This window comes from Ahaetulla prasina, chromosome 8 (assembly GCF_028640845.1).
Source record: "Ahaetulla prasina isolate Xishuangbanna chromosome 8, ASM2864084v1, whole genome shotgun sequence".
Classification (NCBI taxonomy): Eukaryota; Metazoa; Chordata; class Lepidosauria; order Squamata; family Colubridae; genus Ahaetulla; species Ahaetulla prasina.
Window position 1 is genome coordinate 88,710,323 of NC_080546.1, and position 20,780 is coordinate 88,731,102.

Consider the following 20,780-nt stretch of genomic DNA (forward strand, 5'->3'; position numbering starts at 1 on the left):
CTATCCATTTGAACCTGATCAGGATTAAATGCTATTTTACTCAAGCCTCTGTTTAAGTCTCTTGACTGGCAGTTATGAGCTTAGACATATTAATAAGCGAACCTTTCATCATTATTATTATTATTGTTGTTGTTGTTATTATTATTATTATTATTATTATTAGTTTGTTTTTTTCACTGACTGAGTTTCCTACTACCTACTTGAACCTGGGTCACAACACTGGGGTACTTCTGTGGGTTGAGAGACATTTTGGCTTCCTGCAGTCTGAAGTTTCTGCATTTTGCAATTAAATGTATTTTTCGGAGTATAAAACACACTTACCTTTTTTGGGGGAGGAAAACAAGGGGGAAAAAAAATCTGCTTCTGCCTCTCGGCATCCATCCGGTATTCATCTAGCCCATCTGCTGCAGCCCGTTTGCTGCCACCCATTCGCTGCCAGCGCGGCCCATTTGCCGCGACCTCGTCCACCGCTGCGGCGGCCCATTTGGCGCGGCCTGTTCACTGCCACCCGTTTGCTGCGGCACGTTCGCCACCGCGGCCAATTTGGCGCTGCCCATTTGTCACCGCCCATTCGCCACCTGGAACCAGCCGAAATTGCGACACACGGAGACCAAAAATGGGGGCGTGCGGAGGCTGAAAATGTACAAAGGGTGGGGGCCGCCAGGTGGGTGGGGCTTCGGCAACATTCGGTGTATAAGACGCACAATTTTTGCCCACTTTTAGTGGTGGGGGAGTGCATCTTATACTCCGAAAAGTACAGTATGTGGTACCAGCCTGCAGGCATAGCTGCTCTGACCTGTCAGAAATTTAGTTTAATTCCATGAAATTTGTTGACTCTTGGTGAATTGCAGCTGAAGAAAAGCACTATCTGTACGGACAACAAAGTAAGGACAACAAAGAATGTTCTTTCTGTGCCAACTCAGGAAGCTCAAACTGCCCAAGGAGCTGCTGATCCAATTCTACAGAGGAATTATTGAGTCTGTCATTTGCACCTCTATAACTGTCTGGTTCGGTTCTGCAACCCAACAAGAAAAACACAGACTTCAGAGGATAATTAGAACTGCAGAAAAAATAATTGCTACCAACCTGCCTTCCATTGAGGACCTGTATACTGCACGAATCAAGAAGAGGGCCATGAAAATGTTTACAGATCCCTCACATCCAGGACATAAACTGTTTCAACTCCTACCCTCAAAACGACGCTATAGAGCACTGCACACCAGAACAACTAGACACAAGGACAATTTTTTCCAGAAGGCCATCACTCTGCTAAACAAATAATTCCCTCAACACTGTCAAACTATTTACTGAATCTGCACTACTATTAATCTTCTCATAGTTCCCATCACCCATCTCCTCCCACTTATGACTGTATGACTGTAACTTTGTTGCTGGTAATCCTTATGATTTATATTGATATTGTTTTCTGATTGCTTATTTGTACCCTATGACTATCATTAAGTGTTGTCCCTTATGATTCTGGATGAAGGTATCTTTTCTTTTATGTACTCCGAGAGCGTATGCACCAAGACAAATTCCTTGTGTGTCCAATCACACTTGGCCAATAAAAATTCTATTCTATTCTATTCTATTCTATTCTATTCTATTCTATTCTATTCTATTCTATCCGGAGCCTCTGGGGATCAAGCAGGGCCATTGTGCAAGAAAAGTTCACCTCGAAGCGTCTCTTCCAGATTTTTGTTCCTGGAAAGAGGCAAACCGAAGTGAGCTGCCGACACATTTGGGAATGCAAAGCGTTGCCAGGTGTAACAAGGAAATAAAAGCCAGGTCCACAAAGGGAATTCAGCATCCCTTCGCTGTCAGTCTACCGTTTTGAGTCCCAACTTCCAGGCTTCCTCATTTTGGCATCGTAACTATAGCAGTGCACCTATTCGTTCTGCAGACTTTCTGTATTTCCAGATATGTGGAAAGACAGCTCAAGTTCCCACAGACACAAAGAACCACAATTTTGCAAATTGCTCCTCCTTTTGAAACTTGCAGTAGCGAGGGAAGGAGCTGGCACAAGTCACCGAGCACTCCAGACCTGGTGTGTTGTGGTCCGGCAGCAGTCTGTGGAGCTGACAACGGAATCAGATAGCGATGAGGCTGAGGAAGAACATGGGCCAGTCTGGGAGGCTGGGAAAGGCCTGGATGAGGGCTCTGTGTCGGAGGCAGAGGTGGGGCCAGGACGATCGGGGAGTGATGTGCGGACTTCGGAGCCTCCAGAGACTGATAGTAGTGAGGCAGAGGAACAGAAGGAGCCTGTTCCTAATGCACACGAGAACTGCCAGAAGGCAAGAGCAGCTCAAGCAAAGAGGACGACTCGGGAGTAGGGCCAAGAGATGATTGCCCCTCCCATAAGGCTTAAAAGACCAGCAACGGCTCTTGGGCTCTTTGCCGGAAAACAACATTGATAAGACTAGTTTCTTGTATTGCTGCATTTATTTCTTGTCGGCGTCTTCTGCTTCTGAACTTTTGCCAAGAAAAGCCTTTGGCAGTTTGCCTAAATTAGACCAAGGTTGGTGATAAAACTGAAGAATGGTGTTATGAAGAATTTGTTTTGAATTAATTTGGACTACACTGAGAATGAGTTAATTCTCAGCTGTTCTATTAAAGTCTGTTTGTTTACAAACTGGTTGCGTCTAATCATACCTACTTGGGCCTGGGTCACAACACAGTAGAGTGGATGCTTATCAGAGGAGTTATACCAAGTGAGTACTGCTGGGGATGGTGGAGACAGTCAAGACACTGGCAATTGGGTCCTTGAGCCCCTCTCCGTAAATGGAAATCCACTTCCACGATCACCTTTATAGAGATGGGGAGGGCGCAGAATACACACATCTTCCTTGTAATGAATCTCATAGATTGTATTAAAGTCTCAAAGACCCCCATACAAAAAGGAAATTGGGTGGGGCATTCTGAGAATTGAAGTCTTAAAAGTTGCCAAAGTCGGACACCTCTGCTCTACAACTCGGAACAAATTGTTGTTTCATTGGAACAAAAACTTTGAAACGGCTTCTTCTGAGGCCATCTAGTCTTGAAACCAATGTTTTGGAACCTACCTTTTGTCCTGAGCTATACAGGTTTCTTATTTCATCGAGCAGGGCTGGCCTAATGGGAATTTTAATGAGGTTTTATAGGGTTTTTATAATTTTATTTTATTATTTTTTAACTTTTTGGCCAAATTGAATTAGATTTTTGTTGTGTTGCTATTTTGTTTTGGCTGTACACTGCCCTGAGTCTTCGGAGAAGGGCGGTATAAAAATATAAATAATAAATAAAGAAATAAATAAATCTGCTTTTTGATCAAAACAATTCAATTTTGAATGTGGTTTTCTACTAAAAGAATAAAAGCCTGCATTAATTTATCCCTGTCTTAATTCTGCCTTCTGTTTTGTTTTATGCCGATCGTACTTGAAATCCCATCCCGATAAAATTAAGGATATTTAATGAGTGGGAATCTCATGGAGAATGCCTGGCGGTCTCAAGACTGAATTTTAAAGAGTTTTTAGAAAACAGAGGTCTCAGATATATAGCCTTCTAAATCTTCAACTGATAAATAGTCTTTGCTTGTGAGGGATCCTTGGCACTCTCTGAACTTTTTTTTTTAATTTGCATTTATATCCCGCCCTTCTCCGAAGACTCAGGGCGGCTTACACTATGTCAAGCAATAGTCTTCATCCATTTGTATATTATATACAAAGTCAACTTATTGCCCCCAACAATCTGGGTCCTCATTTTACCAACCTTATAAAGAATGGAAGGCTGAGTCAACAACTTGGTTGTTTTCTTGCAGGCATTTCATGACCCAACTAGATAATGTCATCAGTTCATCATCAGGAGCACCGATGATGTTACCCACAGTGGTTGGATAAAGAAAGAGCTGCAAGAAAACAACCAAGCTCAGAGAACACCAAAGACCCCCTTATTTCAATCCCAAGCTACAGATATTCTTTTCTGTCCGTTTATTTGTTGCATCATTTGTGTGTGCAGCAAAGCTCCATCGGGGTGGGTGGTATTAGTATTTCTTCTAATTGTTATTAGCATTTCAGGGGACGAAGCCTCTGTTAACAAAATCAGGAATCTCTTTTCACTTTGCTCCAGGTTGCCTGGGGAATTCTGAGAGTTGTAGTCCACGAGTTTTAAAGTTGCCAAGGTTGGAGAGCCCTGCACTAAAACATTTCTCAACTATGCTGCCATTTATTTTACTGACAAGATTATGCTCTACAAAAACAATCAACTGTGTTCGATCAACGTTTGGCAGCAATGGCTGCACATCAGAAAAATGGTTTTGTACCCTTGGAAGGTGGGGAAAGCAGAAAGATACCAAATGACACCTAGAAGCATTTATTTTATGCAACCAACTTAAATATGATGGTGTGTACTTAAAAGTGTACACTATATGCTGAACAATGCCTGGGGGGAGGGGGGAATCAATATTGATGCAAGTTTTCTAAATTAAATGTTAAAAAATGAGAAGGGGAAGGAAAACGTAAAACAGACTGTTTCAATCAAGGCGACGCTTGAAATCCTAAACATTTTCAATGTTCCTTACAAAGCTGCCAAAAATCCAACTATTTTAAAAAATTGATTTTTTACATCAATAATAAAAATCTGGTGACAAACATTATAAAATCAAATCCTGGGATGACTTTACTCCATTTAGATTTAGAATATTCCAACAAAACCACAGGAGTAAACCCACTCAGAAGTGATATATGTTTTTTATAAAACGAACAATATGTACATTTATTGCAACTTATATTATTAACTAAAATGGAGGAGGAAATTAAAAAAAAAGATGAAATGTCTACTTGAAAATCAATCATCAAATGATTAGTCTCCTACTCTTTGATAAAAAGTCAGAAAGCAACATGTATAAAAATTGCCACTAGGTGACTTCTCAAAGCAGGAACCAAAATCTGTACATCTTATTTTGCTGGGTGGAATGGGGTGGGGGTGGGAATTATACATAAGTCTTTAAAATGAAAGCAGATGAGAATTCGGTTTCGCAGTTATGCCTCAGATTAAAAACCATTTGGTAAGCCTTCTTCTTTTTTCTTGACAAAAAATAATATATATATGAGGGGCAATACCCAATTAAGGTATGTGAATTTTTAACAATGCTCTAAGGACCTTTCTCTCTGACTTTCTTTTTTTTAAAAAAATGCAGCATGAAAATTAATGGAGTAAAAACACTTTTTAAACTCCAGATGTGCGGAAACTGGAATTAAGTGTTAAGCAATTTGCTTAATTATTGACTTTTCATAAAAAAGTCTCTGGGGAAATAAGTACAGATGCTTTTAGCCACTCTCAAAGAGTTTCTGCAGATTCATTTTATCTGAAAGGGAAGCAGAGTTTTCCTTCGGTGTTCAGAGCTGAAAGCTGTATGATCGGAAGTATTTTTCAGTTCCTATATAGGACGTTTCTTGGGTTTTGCAGAAGCTGGGAGCATGCCTTCCTTTGGCTCTTCTCCTTTCTTCCTTTTGCGAGAAAGTTTTCTTTTTACCTTGTGGAGGAGGGAAAATAAAGAGGTTAAACTCAGGCGAACATTCCGTTCAAAAAGTTAACTTTGATCATCTGAAAAGGACCAGCAGTCAATCTTCAACTCTATGGATCACCTGGGCGGAATGGAGATATTGATTTTAAATATGTGTAAGGGATCTTGTTTACATGATTTACATGATTTGCGGTGCGGTGCGGTCCATTTTTTGGGGGGGCGAGTCTAACTGAACATCTTGTTTGTTGCATTAAAGATGCATTGAACTGGAGACCAGGAGCCTCAAGGGTTGTTTTATAAGGGCTGCAGGCTACGTCAACATCCCCTCAACTATTTCAGATGTTTTGGGAAACTGGTGTAAGGACAGGCAGTCCTTGACTTACAGCCAGTCTGTTTAGTAACCGTTTGAAGTTACAACGCCATTTTGAAAAAGTGACCGATGACTGTTTTTTCACACTTCCCACTTTTGCAGCATTTTCACGGTTACATGGTCAACATTCAGATGCTCAGCAGTGGACTCACATTTATGACGGTCGCAGCATCCCAGAGTCATGGACAAGCAAAGTCCAGGGGGAATCCAGATTCGCTTCACAACCGCATTACTAACGGAACATCTGCTGCGATTCACTTAGCAAATGTGACAAGAAAGGTAAATGGGGCAAGAGTAACAAATGTTTCACTTTGCTCAATTGTGGTCAATAGCCAAGAACCACCTGTATCTAATTGTTAAATCCTATTTAACACAACAGCGGCATCCAAATATGCCTGCTAAGGTTCGCATTGCTAGCTCAGTTTTTTCCTATCAGGCCTTTAGAAGACAAAAAAAAAATGGACCCGATTTTTCGGACAACAACTTGTTTCTAAAGTTCACTCTGCAATATTTTATGAAAGCCCAACCATCATGAATCTAGAGTAATTCAGAAGCCAGGTTGAACTCTAACAAAGGGGATTTTATCACAGATTTCTGGTTTGCCAACTTTCACAATCTCAGTAATGAGTTAGCAGTAGACCTTACAATACTTTGATCTGAATTCAGAAACATCCAAGTGTTTGGATGTGCCAATTTTAGGAATGGGAAGAATATAAAAAACATATATCCAAGGTTGATTTTTTTTTCTTATGAATTATACAAAGATAAGATTGAAAATAACAGGGAAAAATAATTTGAAAGATGAAGGGAAACATTTGTGGACACAAGTATGGTTAGATGCCCATCAATGATTTTGCAGAGAGAAATATGGAAAAAAAGAAATACGGATTAACTACTACATTATTAAACAGACAGAATTTACGCTAACAATAGGATACTGGGAAAACACGGAAAGAACCGGTAAAATTGTTTAAATCAACCAAAAAAAAAATAAGACAATGATTTCAATTATGACAGGTAAAGGAGTTGAAATATTTAAAACTTCAATGGATACAAACTGTCAATTTTTAAAATTCTATCCAGACTGTATAGCAAACTAGAGAATGTATTGAACAAGGATATAAAGGCCTTTTTAAATAAACTTAACCTACCACATTTAGATGATACGCAAAAACAGTTTTTATTTCCTCCTCTAACTGAGGTAGAGATTAAACAAATAAGTTTAAAATTGGCAAGTGGTAAAACAGCAGGATCCGGATGTGTTGCCAACTAAGTGCTATAAAACATTTATAGATCTTTCGGTGCCAAACTGTTATGCCATGGTTGTTAAGTAAATTTAAGTGTATCACATGGTAGTTAAGCAAACCTGGCTTCCGCCATTGTCGCTGCTTCTCAGAAGCCGGCTCGGGAAGATAACGAATAGGATCACATGACCTGGGACGCAGCGACTGTCATAAATAAATTCAGATTGCCAGGCCCTCAAATTTTGCTCACATGACCTTAGGGATGCTACAATAGTTGTTGAGTGTGAGGATTGGTTGCGAGTCACTTTTTCCAGTAACTTCAAACGGTCGTTAAAGGATTAACGTTTGCAAGTCAAGGATTTCCTGCATGTAGAATTGTAACTATTTATTCTTAAAAATATATTGTGGGGTGTTTTTTTTTTCTTCCTTTTTTTCTTCTGTTGCATTTTTTCCCACTTTTTAAAAACATACTTTCTACGTATCTTTACCATAATTATCTTTGTTTTTTCCCCTTTTTTGTCACTATCTTTAAAGCAACTTATAAATAAATAAACTGTCGTTATCTAAGTTAACTGAATGAATAATCCTTAATAACCAGAGGAACAGAGCAACCCCTCCAGGATTGGGCGTTTAATGAACCATCGACAAGAGGCCTGAATCTGCTGCCTCATGCACCTTCAGCAAGCCTGTCTCTGTTAGATCTCTCTCCTCAAGGTCGTCCTGGCTGCTCTCACAAAGTTTAAAAAGATCCATTTCACTCGCAGAATATCCTGGACTGGACTCTATCTCCAACACTGAATCTCCATCACTGCCCAGTGATGGCTGGCTTCTGAAAAAAGGTCAGAATGGCAAAATCATACAGGGAGCAAAGTTCTGACTGAAATCATAGACTTAACCTCTATGTCGGTTCCTTCCAAAAGCGGAGCTCAGTTAATTTCTGGGGTTGTTCCCCCCCACCCTCACCCCACAAAACTGGAAGAGGCTGACACGAGACATTTCCGTGATTTTAAAAACCACAGGTATGATTTACAGGTAAGTATAAATGTGCTTTAAACTGCTTTTGAGGGGAATCCGAGGGTACGATTTACCTGCGTTGAGTTACTGCAACAGTGATACCCAGCCCAACTTCAGTTATAAAGACATGTTGATAAACGTTTTACCAAGTACTGTATACTCCCAATTATGTAGGCTATCCAAAAATGTGCTCATGTTTTATTAAAATTGTACACTTTTCACTTTGAAATAGGATCACATCATAATCTGCTTTTAAGTACTTTTCAAAACTAGCTTTCTATAAAGAATGAACTCAGGTTTCCACAGATTTTATCTGGCACTAATCGCTCTCACTGATCCCAACGTTCTTTTATTTTTATTTATTTATTTGTCATAACAGCATACATAAGCATAAGCATGAAGCAACTATATAACATATAAGCATATATGTGAGTATAAGCATGTAATAACTATATAAATTGGATATAATGAAAGGAAACGGTAGGACAGGAACGGTAGGCACGTTTGTGCTCTTATGCACACGCCTTATAGACCTCTTACGAATGGGGTGAGGGCAATAGTATGCATGTATCAAAACTAATATATTTTGCTTTGATGCACAGGGGCAAAATCAGATTAAGCTCACTCACTTGAGCTCTCTGAATGTCCTGGCAAATAGTGGACCCTTTCTTTAAAACCTGAACAAAGCAAAATGCTTCTCCTTCCTCTTAGCAAAGGATAAATAAGAATATGCGGCAGTTTTTATTTCCATGTTCTGCCACCTCCAAAGACTCAAGTCCTTCGTGAATGCAGAAATCTTAAAAATGCAAGAGGCTTAACCGACACAGTAAAATAGGAGATATCTGGTTTTATCACACTCCTGGAAAAATCAGATACAACAAGTCCCATCCCTCCCCACCCGCTGCAGTCCTTTCTTGAATAATTTCGGGGGGGGGAGGGCTTTGTAGTCACATGTGTATGTGAATAACGTAACACGTATGCACGGAGGACAACCACAGGTGAGTCAGAATGTGGAAGAGAGTGGGGGGATAATAGTGAAACAATAAACACCCATTTGTGCATTTAATTCACCAAGGAATTGGTAGCCAGGCAGAAAATACTGCTAACGGCAAAAGAGATCTGAGATCCTTTGAGTGATTTGTGGCTTCTCTTACGCATAGAAGACAACACCTTCCATGAACAAAAGACTACCAAATCCTTAGTATTTTCCACGACATTGCTGATGGGGAAGAAAACGGTCCAGAAACGCAAGGACAAACTTTTAGGGTAGTCTCTCTTCAGCCTGATAATTTCAATTCTCCTTATCGTTTTGCGATCAGCAGTAATTCACAACAGCTGCCGTTGCTGCGCAGGAGGAATTTTTAAACGAGAAGAAGAGAAATTCGGCTTCTATGCACTGGATGTCCTAAGAACATGGATGGCCCTGGTGTGAATCCTGCTCCCCCAATTGGATAGCAATTAAGCAGATATGCGTAAGATTTGTGGATGGGTTGCCATGCGATTTGCGGTTTCAGAGGCGCAACATGGGCTATCAACACAACTGGATCTGCTACTGGAACATGACAAATTCCCCTGTTTCTTCTGCTGAGGTTCAATCAGACGCAGTCCTGACTCTGACATTTAAAGATTGCTATTATCCAAAGCAGGAGTCTCCAACCTTGGTCCCTTTAAGACTTGTGGACTTCAACTCCCAGAGTCCCTCAGCCAGCAAAGCAAAGCTGGCTGAGGAACTCTGGGAGTTGAAGTCCACAAGTCTTAAAGGGACCAAGGTTGAAGACAGCTAATCCAAAGGATTTAAGTCTGTGATTCCTTTTACTTTTGAATCACCCCAAAACCTTGGGAGGATTCTGAGTGGCCGAACAAGGGAAGATATGTACTCAACAAACGAAGAAAAATTGCAGGATTGTGTCTAGGGGAAATTCAGCCAGGAGAGAAAAGTAGGGAGGCAAAGAACACACAGGGAGACAGGTTAAGATTTGTCCCAGAGAATAAATAAATAGCCTCATCACCAATTTCCTGACAAGGAAAACTATTAATCAGCGGAACAATTTGCCTCCAGAACTCGTGGCTGCTCCAACCCTGGGGGTTTTTATGAAGAGACTGGACAACCGAAATGGTAGAGGGTCTCCTGCTTGAGCAAGGAGTTGGGCTAGAAGACCTCTAAAGTTCCTTTCAACTCTTAAGGATAGATTTCCTCCCCCAATAAAACCAGAAAGGGCCTTTGGATGTGATTGGCTAGCCCCCCTCCCCTTCGGAGACCAAGCCCGCCCGTGTTTACCTTTGTAGGTCAATCTGTCTCTGTGCTGGTGCTGTTTTCTTTGTGGCCTCTTGCTGCTTTGGTGCCTTGGCATTGCTTGGCTCCAGTCCGCCCGGACCTTCTTGAGCCGGGGCTGCCCTTTTCCGTCCTCGTCCGGAGGATTTGCCCATTTCGGCACTTTTCGTGGTGGCGCCCTGAGATTCAGACTTGGGGGGACGTCCTCGCCGGGGTTTGGGAGGAGCCGGCTGACCCGTTTCGTCGCTTTTCTTCTCTTCTGCTTTTTGATGGAAATTCTCCGTTCCGGCTGCTGTCGTGATTCTTTTTTTGCCCCGATCAGCACTGACATTTTCTTGGGGTGCCTGGTCAGAATTAATCTCCTGGAAAAGAAAACAGCTTGGGTTTTTTTGGTCAACCGAGTAAGCAGGTGGAGATTGCATCTGTTAGGATCAGCTTGTCTTGCTGAAATAAAATTTCCAGGGCTATTGGGAACACCAGCAGCCACCTTGAAAGTGGAATTAATCCACGGGGAATTTACTGCTGCCAGAGGGATTTCTCGTCTCTACACCCGGCCCTTTCTCACACTCTGCTCACAGAATACCTAAGTCATCATTTGGCCATAACACAATGAAAAGACCAATAGCTTTAACACGACTGAGAGGCAAACTCCTGGTCCAGTTTCATTTGAAAATGAGAGAGCCACTTCGGTCTAGTGATTAAGGCACCTGGCTAAAAACTGGGAGGCAGAGAGTTCTAGTTGCGGGAGTGAGGCAAGATAGCCAGTTGGGTGACTTTGAGCCAATCACCGGGAGATTATGGGTTCTAATCCCGCTTTAGGCATAAAAGCTAGCTGGATGACTTTGGGCCAATCACTGGGAGACAGTGAGTTCTAGTCCCGCCTCAGGAATGAAAGCCAGCTGGGGGACTTTGGGTCCATCATTCTCTCTCAGCCCAACCCACCTCAAAGGGTTATCATAGCGAAAACAGGAAGGAGGAGGAGTATTAGGTATGTTTGCCATCTTGAGTTATTTATAAAAATAATAAAAGGTTATAAATAAATAAAAACTCCAAGTTATGTTTAATTAGTCTCTCTCTGATCTCAGATTTATACTGAATCCAGTTTAAAGAGTTCTAACACAAGTATTACATTTAGAACTGTATTTTTATCTTATCTAGCAGGACTTATTATTATTATTATTATTATTAAAATTTGCTGTCCATCTCACTTCGAGGCATCAAGGTGGTATCGAGTTTATTGTTGTCATCACAATCAACGGGAAGATAGGCTGAGAGAAAGAGAGGTCCGCAATGAGTTTTATGGCTGATCAAGGAAATGACCAGAAACTCTTTGATCTATATCCTGTGATTTCCTGGTTTCACATTTTATGCTTAAAAGAAATTACAAGTAGCCCTTGACTTACACAAGTTCATTTAGTGGCTGTTCTAAGTTACAATGGCACTGAAAAATGTGACTTACAACCAGGGTTGGGCTTCAGATCTTTTAGCAACGGGTCCGTTGCCCCGTTGCTGAGTGGGCGTGGCCTAGTTGGCTGCCTGAACCACATCGGGGGGGGGGGGGAATGTATGTTGCTTTTTGCCCTCCCCAGGCTCCAGAGGCTTTCCTCGAGCCTCCAGGAAAGTGAAAACTGCTTCCCCTGGGGCCGGAGGCTAGAAACAGGCTCGTTTCTGGACTTCCAGAACGCCCATTTTTTTGCCCTCCCAGACCCTCTGCGCGACCCCTGCACTTACATGGAATGAACGGGCCACATGGAGACTCTTGGGAGGGGCCAGCCAGGAGTGTCATTTGGGGGTTTGCCGAACCCCGGCGATCCCTGGCTAAAGGATCACCTGAACCCTGCCGAACCCCCAGGAGCTCACCCCTGCTTACAACCCTTTTTCACGCTTACGACCTTTGCTGCATCCCCATGGTCACATGGTCAAAATTCAGATGTTTGGGACAACTGGTTCATTTTTTTTTAATGACCGTTGCTGTGTCCCAAGGTCACGTGATCCCCTTTTTGCGACCTTCTGATGAGCAAAATCAATGGGAAACCCAGATTCGCTTAACAACCTGGGTTGCCAACTTTTATCGATTGCAGTGGTTCGTTTAACAACGGCAGCAAGAAAGGCTGTAGGAACGGAGCAAAACTCACTGAACAAATGTCTCTCTCAACAGAAATTTTGGCCTCAACTGTGGGGACAACCTGCAATTCACCAAACTGGAAACGTTATGGACACTCAACAGATACTGCTTAATTATTACAACCGTAATTTTATCAGCTTCTTTATTAAGTTTACCTAAATAACGGTTTTTTTAAGAAGACTGACCATACCTTGTTCTTCACAGGTTCCATTTTTGTTGGAGTGACTGAAATAATTCTCACTGGATTTTCATCATTTTCACTGACCCCCGTCTCTGACAGGTCTGAGCTTGGCTCTCTGCTAGACAAATTTTGAAAAGATTAACATAAGTTTGGGTTGTTTTTTTTTTCCTTTGGAGCTACAAAATCAAATGATCAACAAGGAAAAAGTGGCCAGTTCCATTGGAAGTTCATGGTCAAATTCAGTGCGTTTAGAAAATATTTAAAATAGATTATAATTTAATATAATTTTGTATATTACTATTAGAATTCTGTAAGTTTGTTAAATATAACAAATAGGATAATTACTATTTCAATCGTAGTAAAAAGAGTGACATTTAGAATTTGTAGATTGGTATAAAAATAACATACTGAAATATTGAATAATCAAAGAATAAAAGCTTATAATTTAATAAAATGTGTACTTTTACTAAATCTTTATAAGATTGCCAACTGCATTAAATATGACGAATATTGTTTTACTGATATTAAAATGTAAGACACTCTGGTACCACACTGTTCACACAATGATATGTTTGTAAAATATAAAAAATAAAAAACTTTGGGGGGAAAAAAAAGAAAATATTCAAAATATAACTTTCTGTGCTTTTAGTCCTATTCATCTTTGTGGGTGGGTGAAAGAAAGCAGGGGTGAAATTAAAAAATTTCCCCTACCGCTTCTGTGGGCGTGGCTTGTTAGGGGGAAGGTCATGTGACTGGGTGGGCGTGGCCAACTCGACATCACTCACATCTTGGGGCTCCTCACCGGCCCCTCCCCTCCCAGCCACTCCTTGTTGCGAATGGCAGGAAAATGGGGAGCGGAATATTCTCGCCTACTATCCTTCCCTCGGTCTGTATTGAGATTGAGGAATGGATGACATTCACCCCTTTCCTCATTTTCCTGCCTTTCACAAAAACAGCTCCATTCCAGCTCCCCCCCCCCCCATCTTCCTCCCTCCTGGGGACTACCTTAAAAGGGACAGGCTGCAGCAGCTCCATTGTGAATGGAGGGAGAAAAGTTAGCATTCTCTCTGCTGCATTTAACATTGAATTCTATGGCAGAGAGAATGCTAACTTTTCTCCCTCCATTCAGAATGGAGCTGCTGCTCCCTTATGGTTCCCTCCTGGCCGCCTCCCTCCTGGGAACTATTTTAAAGAGACAGGCTGCAGCAGCTCCATTCTGAATGGAGGGAGAAAAGTTAGCATTTTCTCTGCTGTATTGAACATTGAATTTGGTGGAATATCGAGTGGCCGGAAGAGGTGAGCGGCGACTGGCCGGGCGGGGGTGAGTGAAGCCAAGGAGGGGTAATTACTACCTGTTCGGCGAACTGATGCCCATAATCCCTAGCGGTTCACCCGAACCGGTCCGAACCGGTAGGATTTCACCCCTGGGTGAAAGTGACTATTTTCTCTTAGGCAGCCATCAGGTTTTACGTAGAGAATGTTAGTTATATTAGAGTTGTACGAATGCCTCAATCAGCCTTTCTTTAAAGCAGCGGTGTCTTTCCTGGGGCTGCAACTCTTAGCATGATTCCAGGAAAAGATGCATCTGGTTTAAGGAAGTGCTCACAGGCCTCTGAAGTACGATTTGGCCTCCAAATCGGAATGGCAGAACGGCCCTATCAAATACTGCTACTCTATGAAATGTAGGTATGAAACACAGAAATGTAGGGATGTGGTAGCTCAGGAGCTAAGACGCTGAGCTTGTCAATTGAAAGGTCGGCAATTCAGCCGTTCGGATCCCTCGTGCCGCGTTACGGGGTGAGTTTCCGTTCTTGTTCCAGCTTCTGCCAACCTAGCAGTTCAAAAGCACGTAAAAAATGCAAGTAGAAAAATAGGGACCACCTTTGGTGGGAAGGTAACAGTGTTCCATGCGCCTTTGGTGTTTAGTCATGCCAGCCAGATGACCAGAGACATCTTTGGACAGCGCTGGCTCTTCGGCTTTGAAACGAAGATGAGCACCGCCCCCTAGAGTCGGGAACAACTAGCACATATGTGCGAGGGGAACCTTTACCTTTACCTTATGAAATGATGGTTTAAAGCACAGGTCTCCAAACTTGGCAGTTTTGAGGCTTGTAGACTTCAACTCTCAACTCTTCCTGGCTGGCTGAGTAATTCTGAGAGTTGAAGCCTTAAAGTGGCCAAGTTCAGAGGCCCCCAATTTAAGGGATGTTTCCCTGAAGGAATACAACAGGAATAGGAATTTCACTTCAAACACTTCTGAAAGGCAGATACATAATACAAAATAACTAAACAGCAAGCCTCATTGTTCCCCAAAAGATAACAAGGTTCAGAGAACGGAGGTTATGGACAATGGAGATTATGGAGAACGAAGATTTCACCGATTAAAGAAATATTATTTATTCAGGAGATACATAAGTATCGCTGTTTATGTGCTCTGTCGTATAGTAAATTCAACCCCAAAGTGCAATGCTTAGAGGGTAAATAGGAAAGTTTGATTATTAACTTATTTTTTGCGATCAGATTGAAAAAGGGCATCGATAGAAATGACATCCCTCTTCCACATTAGGGTGTCTTCCGTATGGTTTCATGCCGAGAAGAAAAACTGTGTTAACCCACGAGCCTATTTTAATACTGAAAATGCCACGAACCTTGTTCTGTTTTCTATTGGAGAATTCAACTCTGAATTTACGCTATTATTATTTCCAGTTTCTGATCCTGTGTTTCGAATATATGGCCTTCTTCCCGTTGCAGATAGAGGTTTATTTACCGCCCCTAATACGCCGGTTGGTTTTGGCTGTAAAATAGAAAAGTGGTTTACAAAAAAAAAAGAAAGAAAGAAAGAAAGAAAGAAAAGTAATTGTTCTGCTGCAAAGACACATTTGAACTCGTTTGTTTTGCCCTGGCTGCTGCAGTTCTTCAGTCTCTTTTGCACTTTCTGTGTAAACACAATTGTTTTGCTGAGCAAGGCCATGAGTGTAATTCAGGATTACTCTTCTGTGCTGGAAGCTACTGAGTATTGCAGACATAAAAGACATCACAGGGAAGGAGGGAGGTGTGTGTGTGTGTATGAGAGAGAGAGAGAGAGAGAGAGTCGTTTTATTTTCTTTCTACCACTAAAAATTGCAAGCCTTTTCTTGTTTGTTTTTGGCAACCATCCAGGATTTTTTTTAAAAAAGCACCCAAGCTAAACATGCAAATAGGCTTTTTAATAGAGGTAGAGGGATAGATAGTCCTCAATTTATAACTGTGATCGAGCCTGCCACCTTCTGAAGTTTAAGTTAGTATACATGCGCCTTGTACAATTGAAAATTATTATCCTGCCAGCACAAAGTTGTGTAAAAGCTCTGCTAGCTGTGTCCTTCCAAATTAAGAGCTTATTTAAGTAGAATTCTAAGTGCTTTGAAGAATACAGTCCTAAAATTCAATCCTTACAATGCTTAAGGATTACAATCTATTTTTAACTTTCCCCGAACCTGAAAAAGACAGGTGATATACTGTGTTATATTGTTACAAATCAAGAATGAGATCCATTAAAAAAACAATACCTTTCCTGTTAAAAGAAGAACTCTCAACTCTTCGGAGATATAATTCCTATCGTTACAAAAATCCTTCAAAGAAAAGGAGGGGAAAAGAACATTTCATTGTAAGTTGAAAAATCAAGTCTTTAGTATTTTCAGATTCTGGTTATTCAATTTGACAGTAATCCCACCCAGTTGCTTCTAGATGCTTCTTTATTTAAATAAATAAAACTTCATGTAAGGCAGGGGCAATTTTAAGGCTTGTGAACTTCAACTCCCAGAATTCCCCAGCCAGCATGGGGGAATCACAATCCCACAAACGGTGAAATAAAGTGCCATAAATCCAATGATGGACTTATTTTGTGTTTTTGCGGCTTTGTGTTTTTGTGGCAAGCTATTTATCATGCTGTGCTGCAAATGACTTTTTAAAAAAGGGAACAATTCAGAAACCATTTGCTTTAGAATATTTTCTTTTTTAAAAAAAATAAATTTTATTGATTTTCAACCATTAAAAAGCAAAAACATAAGTTAAAAAAAACAAGATTTTTTTGTGCATGACTGTGACCATTTATAAAACATATCACTACAAAATACTTATACTCTATACAATTTACTTAAATCTAATTCTACTTTGTCTGAGTCTGTTTTATCTTTCTGTTGTCAATCCATTTGTATCATTTCTCCCATGATACATAATATTCCAAATCCGTCAATCCTTTCAATTCCAGTATCAGCTTGTCCATTTCAGCTCAATCAAAGACTTGTTTAATTATTAAATCTTCGGAGGGCATCTTTGTGCTTCTCCAATATTGCGCAAAGGCTAATCTTGCTGCAGCGCTTTAGAATATTTTCAAGTTCCCACTGGATGAATTAAAAATTGGATGCTGCAGTTCAGAACAGTCTACGTTTATAAAGATATCAAGAACCATGGGCATTTTATATGCGCTTAAGCTGAAATGGATCTTACTGCCTACCTTCTTCCTTTTATAACTTGGCCTTTATATAATTGGCTTATATAATACATTGGATATAAAGACTGCTCTGCATCCACATATTATATATATATATACACAGGGTTTCTTTTTTTTTTGCTTAGTGTTAGAAACTAAGTTTGTCTGAACGAACACTAAATGTAAAACATTTTCAGCATTATGTTTCCACTGGAGATAAAAGAATTTTGGAAAACAGTTTTTTATTCAGGTCACCACCTTAAAAAAAGAAAAAGATAATTTAGAAAACATGGCACAAACCTACACAGTGTTTTCTTGGCATATTTGAAGAAACACTTAAATAAAAGAATAAACTCAAATATTTGACTTGATTGCTTGCCAACTTACCTTTTCAGGTTGCGTAAAAAATTTAGTTGGCAATACCGGATCCTTTGGACATTCCGCATTACATAAAGCACTTTTGCTGTTGATTACACAGAGGGCTACGTCACATACAGTGTAGAGTTTCTGCAGCACAAAGGAAACCAACACAAGAGAAATTTGGACATTATTTTGCCATTGTAATCGAAACATCTGCTAAACCCCATCAATAAGCCCTTTTATCGTAAGAATGTTATGCTTTTTGTTTTCACTGGATTATACCTGGGAACAAAACGGAAGACATCCTTTTCTTCCAAGATAGCAAACATATTTTAAGTGATGTCTCATCCGCTTTGTCACAAAATCACAATTCACAGTACACACGATGTATCTTAAAAAGTTCCCACCAAATTAGGTGCTATTTTTGCTAATATAATTTCCCATTCTGTTACCGTGCCACTCGTACTTTTGGCAAATAAGCTTGACAATCTCAGCTGTAATATTCCCCACCACCACCACCACCTTACAGAAAGCTATTTTTGCTTAGCTTGGCTAACAGTTAAACTAACTTTTTTTTTCTCCTTTTCCTCTGTTATTTGAGATTGCTAACACAAAAAGCTTACACCTCATTTTTTTCTCTGGAGAGAAATGAGAGACTGCCTGAAGCATTTTGTCCACCCGTTCAAAAACTGACTTTAAACCCTCTTTTTCTCTTTCTTCACATATCTTACTTCGCTGGCCTTTGGTTCGTCTGGAGACTGGGCATCCTGGGTAAGCTTGATGCTTTCTGTCATCTTTTTCATGAAGGCATGACTGTTGTTTTCATTCTTGGTCATTAAAACTTCCAGCATGAACCACAGGCACCTAAAGACCCAAATGCCAGAAAGATATAAAAACACTTTTCTCTAAATCAGGGGTAGTCAACCTTTTTATACCTACCGCCCATTTTTTGTATCTCTGTTAGTAGTAAAATTTTCTAACCGCCCACCGGTTCCACAGTAATGTGCCGTGTATCTTCGTCTGCGCATGCCTCTTGCGCATCATGGATTGGGTTTTGTTGGGGGGGGGGCCGCTGGCTGCCAGCTCTGCTTGTCTGTTAAAGCTGGGTGGTATGGGGGGAGATGCGCGAGCTATTCTGGGACGAGGCTCTTTTGTTTGCGGTCGCACTATAGCGCCGTTTAGTTTCACTTGCGTAATGTCAACTAAACTTATGTGCGGGCGATACAAATAGTATATTTTCAGAAATTTAAATTGTCACAGGGAATTTTCTGAAAACCTAATGAAAATGTTTTTAAATAATGCTATGAAATTTTTTTAAAAAGTCAATTAAATTAAAAAAAAGGAAAGTGCTTCAGTATCGGACAAAACCCCTACCGCCCACCATGAAAGCTGGAACGCCCACTAGTGGGCGGTAGGGACCAGGTTCACTACCACTGCTCTAGATAAAAGGCACACTTTAACCTGACCTGGACACTGATATATATCAGAATTCTGTGCCTCCCTCCCCCATGCAAAAGAGGATAAAAAAGAATTTGATGTAGGAGCTACAAAGTAAGATTAATAAAGTTCAGAGGAGTGCTCATGTCGGGAAAATATAATTTGCAAATGTAGTTAGTAAGCCACAATCGCGCCCAAAATTTGTGTTGCCAAGTGAGACATTTGCTACGTGAGTTTTGCCCCATTTTATAATTTTTCTTGGCTGTTTTTAAGCGAATCCCTGCAGTTGCTAAGTTCGTAACACGGCTGTTAAGTGAATCTGGCTTCCCCATTGACTTTGCCAGTTAGAAGGTCACAAAAGGGGATCACTTGACCTTGAGACATAGCAACGGTCATAAATATGAATGAATTGTCAAGCGCCGGAATTTTGATCACATGATTATGGGGAGGCTGCAACAGTTGTATATGTGAAAAATAGTCGTAAGTCACTTTTTTCAGTGCCCTTGTTAACTTTGAACAGTCACTAAGTGAACTGTTGTAAGTCAAGGACAACCTCTAATACTGCACGGAACAGAAGCTTTTCAAGTCAATAGGGATCAGTAACATAAAACCAGAAGGTTTTGAAATTTTGAAGATTTGAGATTTGGAAAATATCCTTCCAATCTAACAAAACCCAGAAACTATCTTCCAACAACACAGCATTAAATTCACTTGTGTATACTTTTTGAAGTAAAAAATCGTAGAGAATGGTCTCAAGATGCTCTTCTTCTTCCCAAATTCCCCGAAGCTATTCGCAGAGCCGCGCACCCTCCTCCTCCTTTTCCACAGTCTCACTTTCTCTTTCCTCTTGGCCAGATCCGTCTCCCGGGCCAGGATCAGAAGCTTACCCCCCTCAACCTGGGTCGTCTGGGGAAGGGGCAGGCCGGGCGGTGAACCACCTTGACCTACGCCTCTCGCGCAGAAGCGCCCGCTTTGCAAGAGCATCGCCTCCACGCATCGCGTTTTCCTCCCCGATTCGCCGATGCAATTCGCAGAGCCACGCACCCTCATGAAAACACGGCGGTTTTCAGCCAGTTCCAAGCAGCACCCTAACTATTTCCGCCGCTTGTCTCCCAGTGGGCGGAGACCGAAAATGAGATGCTCATTTTTGGCAATGTGAGGATCCCTGCTGCCTGAAACCGCCGGAAAATGAGACAACCTCCAAAGGGCGGGGACAGGCGGGTGGGTGGGGCTACATTCGGACTATAAGACACACTCAGATTTTCACCCTCTTTTTTTTGGGGGGGGGAGGTAAAAAGGTGCGTCTTATACTCCGAAAAAGACGGTGTTCTTCTCCTCTCCTTAACAAATCAGGACATTCAATTTGTATTTTAAAAAGTCTAGAAATTTAGCAATTTACACCCAACATTTTAAAGGGTGACACATACTCCTTGATATCGCGAAGCTGATCGATATCTTGCTGTTTTGTAAAATCTGGATCGTGAGCCAGCAAATGAATCATATAGGGCACCACATACTCAGGCAGCAGAGAGACGAGCTTTTCTGGAAGAAGAAGAAGAAGAAAAAAAGACATAATGCTGAAGGTTATACACGAGTAACTGGCATGCAAACTTCCATTTCAGTTTGTTAATACCTGTTAATATTTTTAATACTATTAATATTATATTAATATTTTAATATTGTTAATACTTTCATTTAAGTTGTTAATATTTTGAACACACTACCTGACTCTATGGTCTCTTCCCAAAATCTTCAACCAAAAACTGCCTACTATTGACCTCACCCCATTCCTAAGAGGTCTGTAAGGGG

At 40.9% G+C, this 20,780-nt stretch overlaps 1 protein-coding gene across 3 annotated transcripts in view; it reads right to left on the reverse strand.

Moving 5' to 3' along the window:
- Positions 1 to 4,331: 4,331 nt before the first annotated feature.
- PDS5A (PDS5 cohesin associated factor A) overlaps positions 4,332 to 20,780 on the reverse strand; it is a 64,005-nt gene continuing 47,556 nt past the window's right edge. Inside the window, exons 26-34 of one of the 3 annotated variants that reach the window (XM_058192461.1) lie at positions 20,399 to 20,513; positions 18,266 to 18,398; positions 17,562 to 17,681; positions 16,252 to 16,314; positions 15,355 to 15,500; positions 12,716 to 12,821; positions 10,407 to 10,762; positions 7,790 to 7,943; positions 4,332 to 5,509 (exon numbers count right to left, since the gene is read on the reverse strand). In XM_058192461.1, coding sequence (XP_058048444.1) covers positions 5,414 to 5,509; positions 7,790 to 7,943; positions 10,407 to 10,762; positions 12,716 to 12,821; positions 15,355 to 15,500; positions 16,252 to 16,314; positions 17,562 to 17,681; positions 18,266 to 18,398; positions 20,399 to 20,513 — 1,289 coding nt within the window. In that variant the 3' untranslated portion in view covers positions 4,332 to 5,413. Of the gene's footprint in view, positions 5,510 to 7,789; positions 7,944 to 10,406; positions 10,763 to 12,715; positions 12,825 to 15,354; positions 15,501 to 16,251; positions 16,315 to 17,561; positions 17,682 to 18,265; positions 18,399 to 20,398; positions 20,514 to 20,780 lie in introns of all 3 variants that reach the window. The other 2 variants (XM_058192460.1, XM_058192462.1) reach the window with 2 other exon arrangements.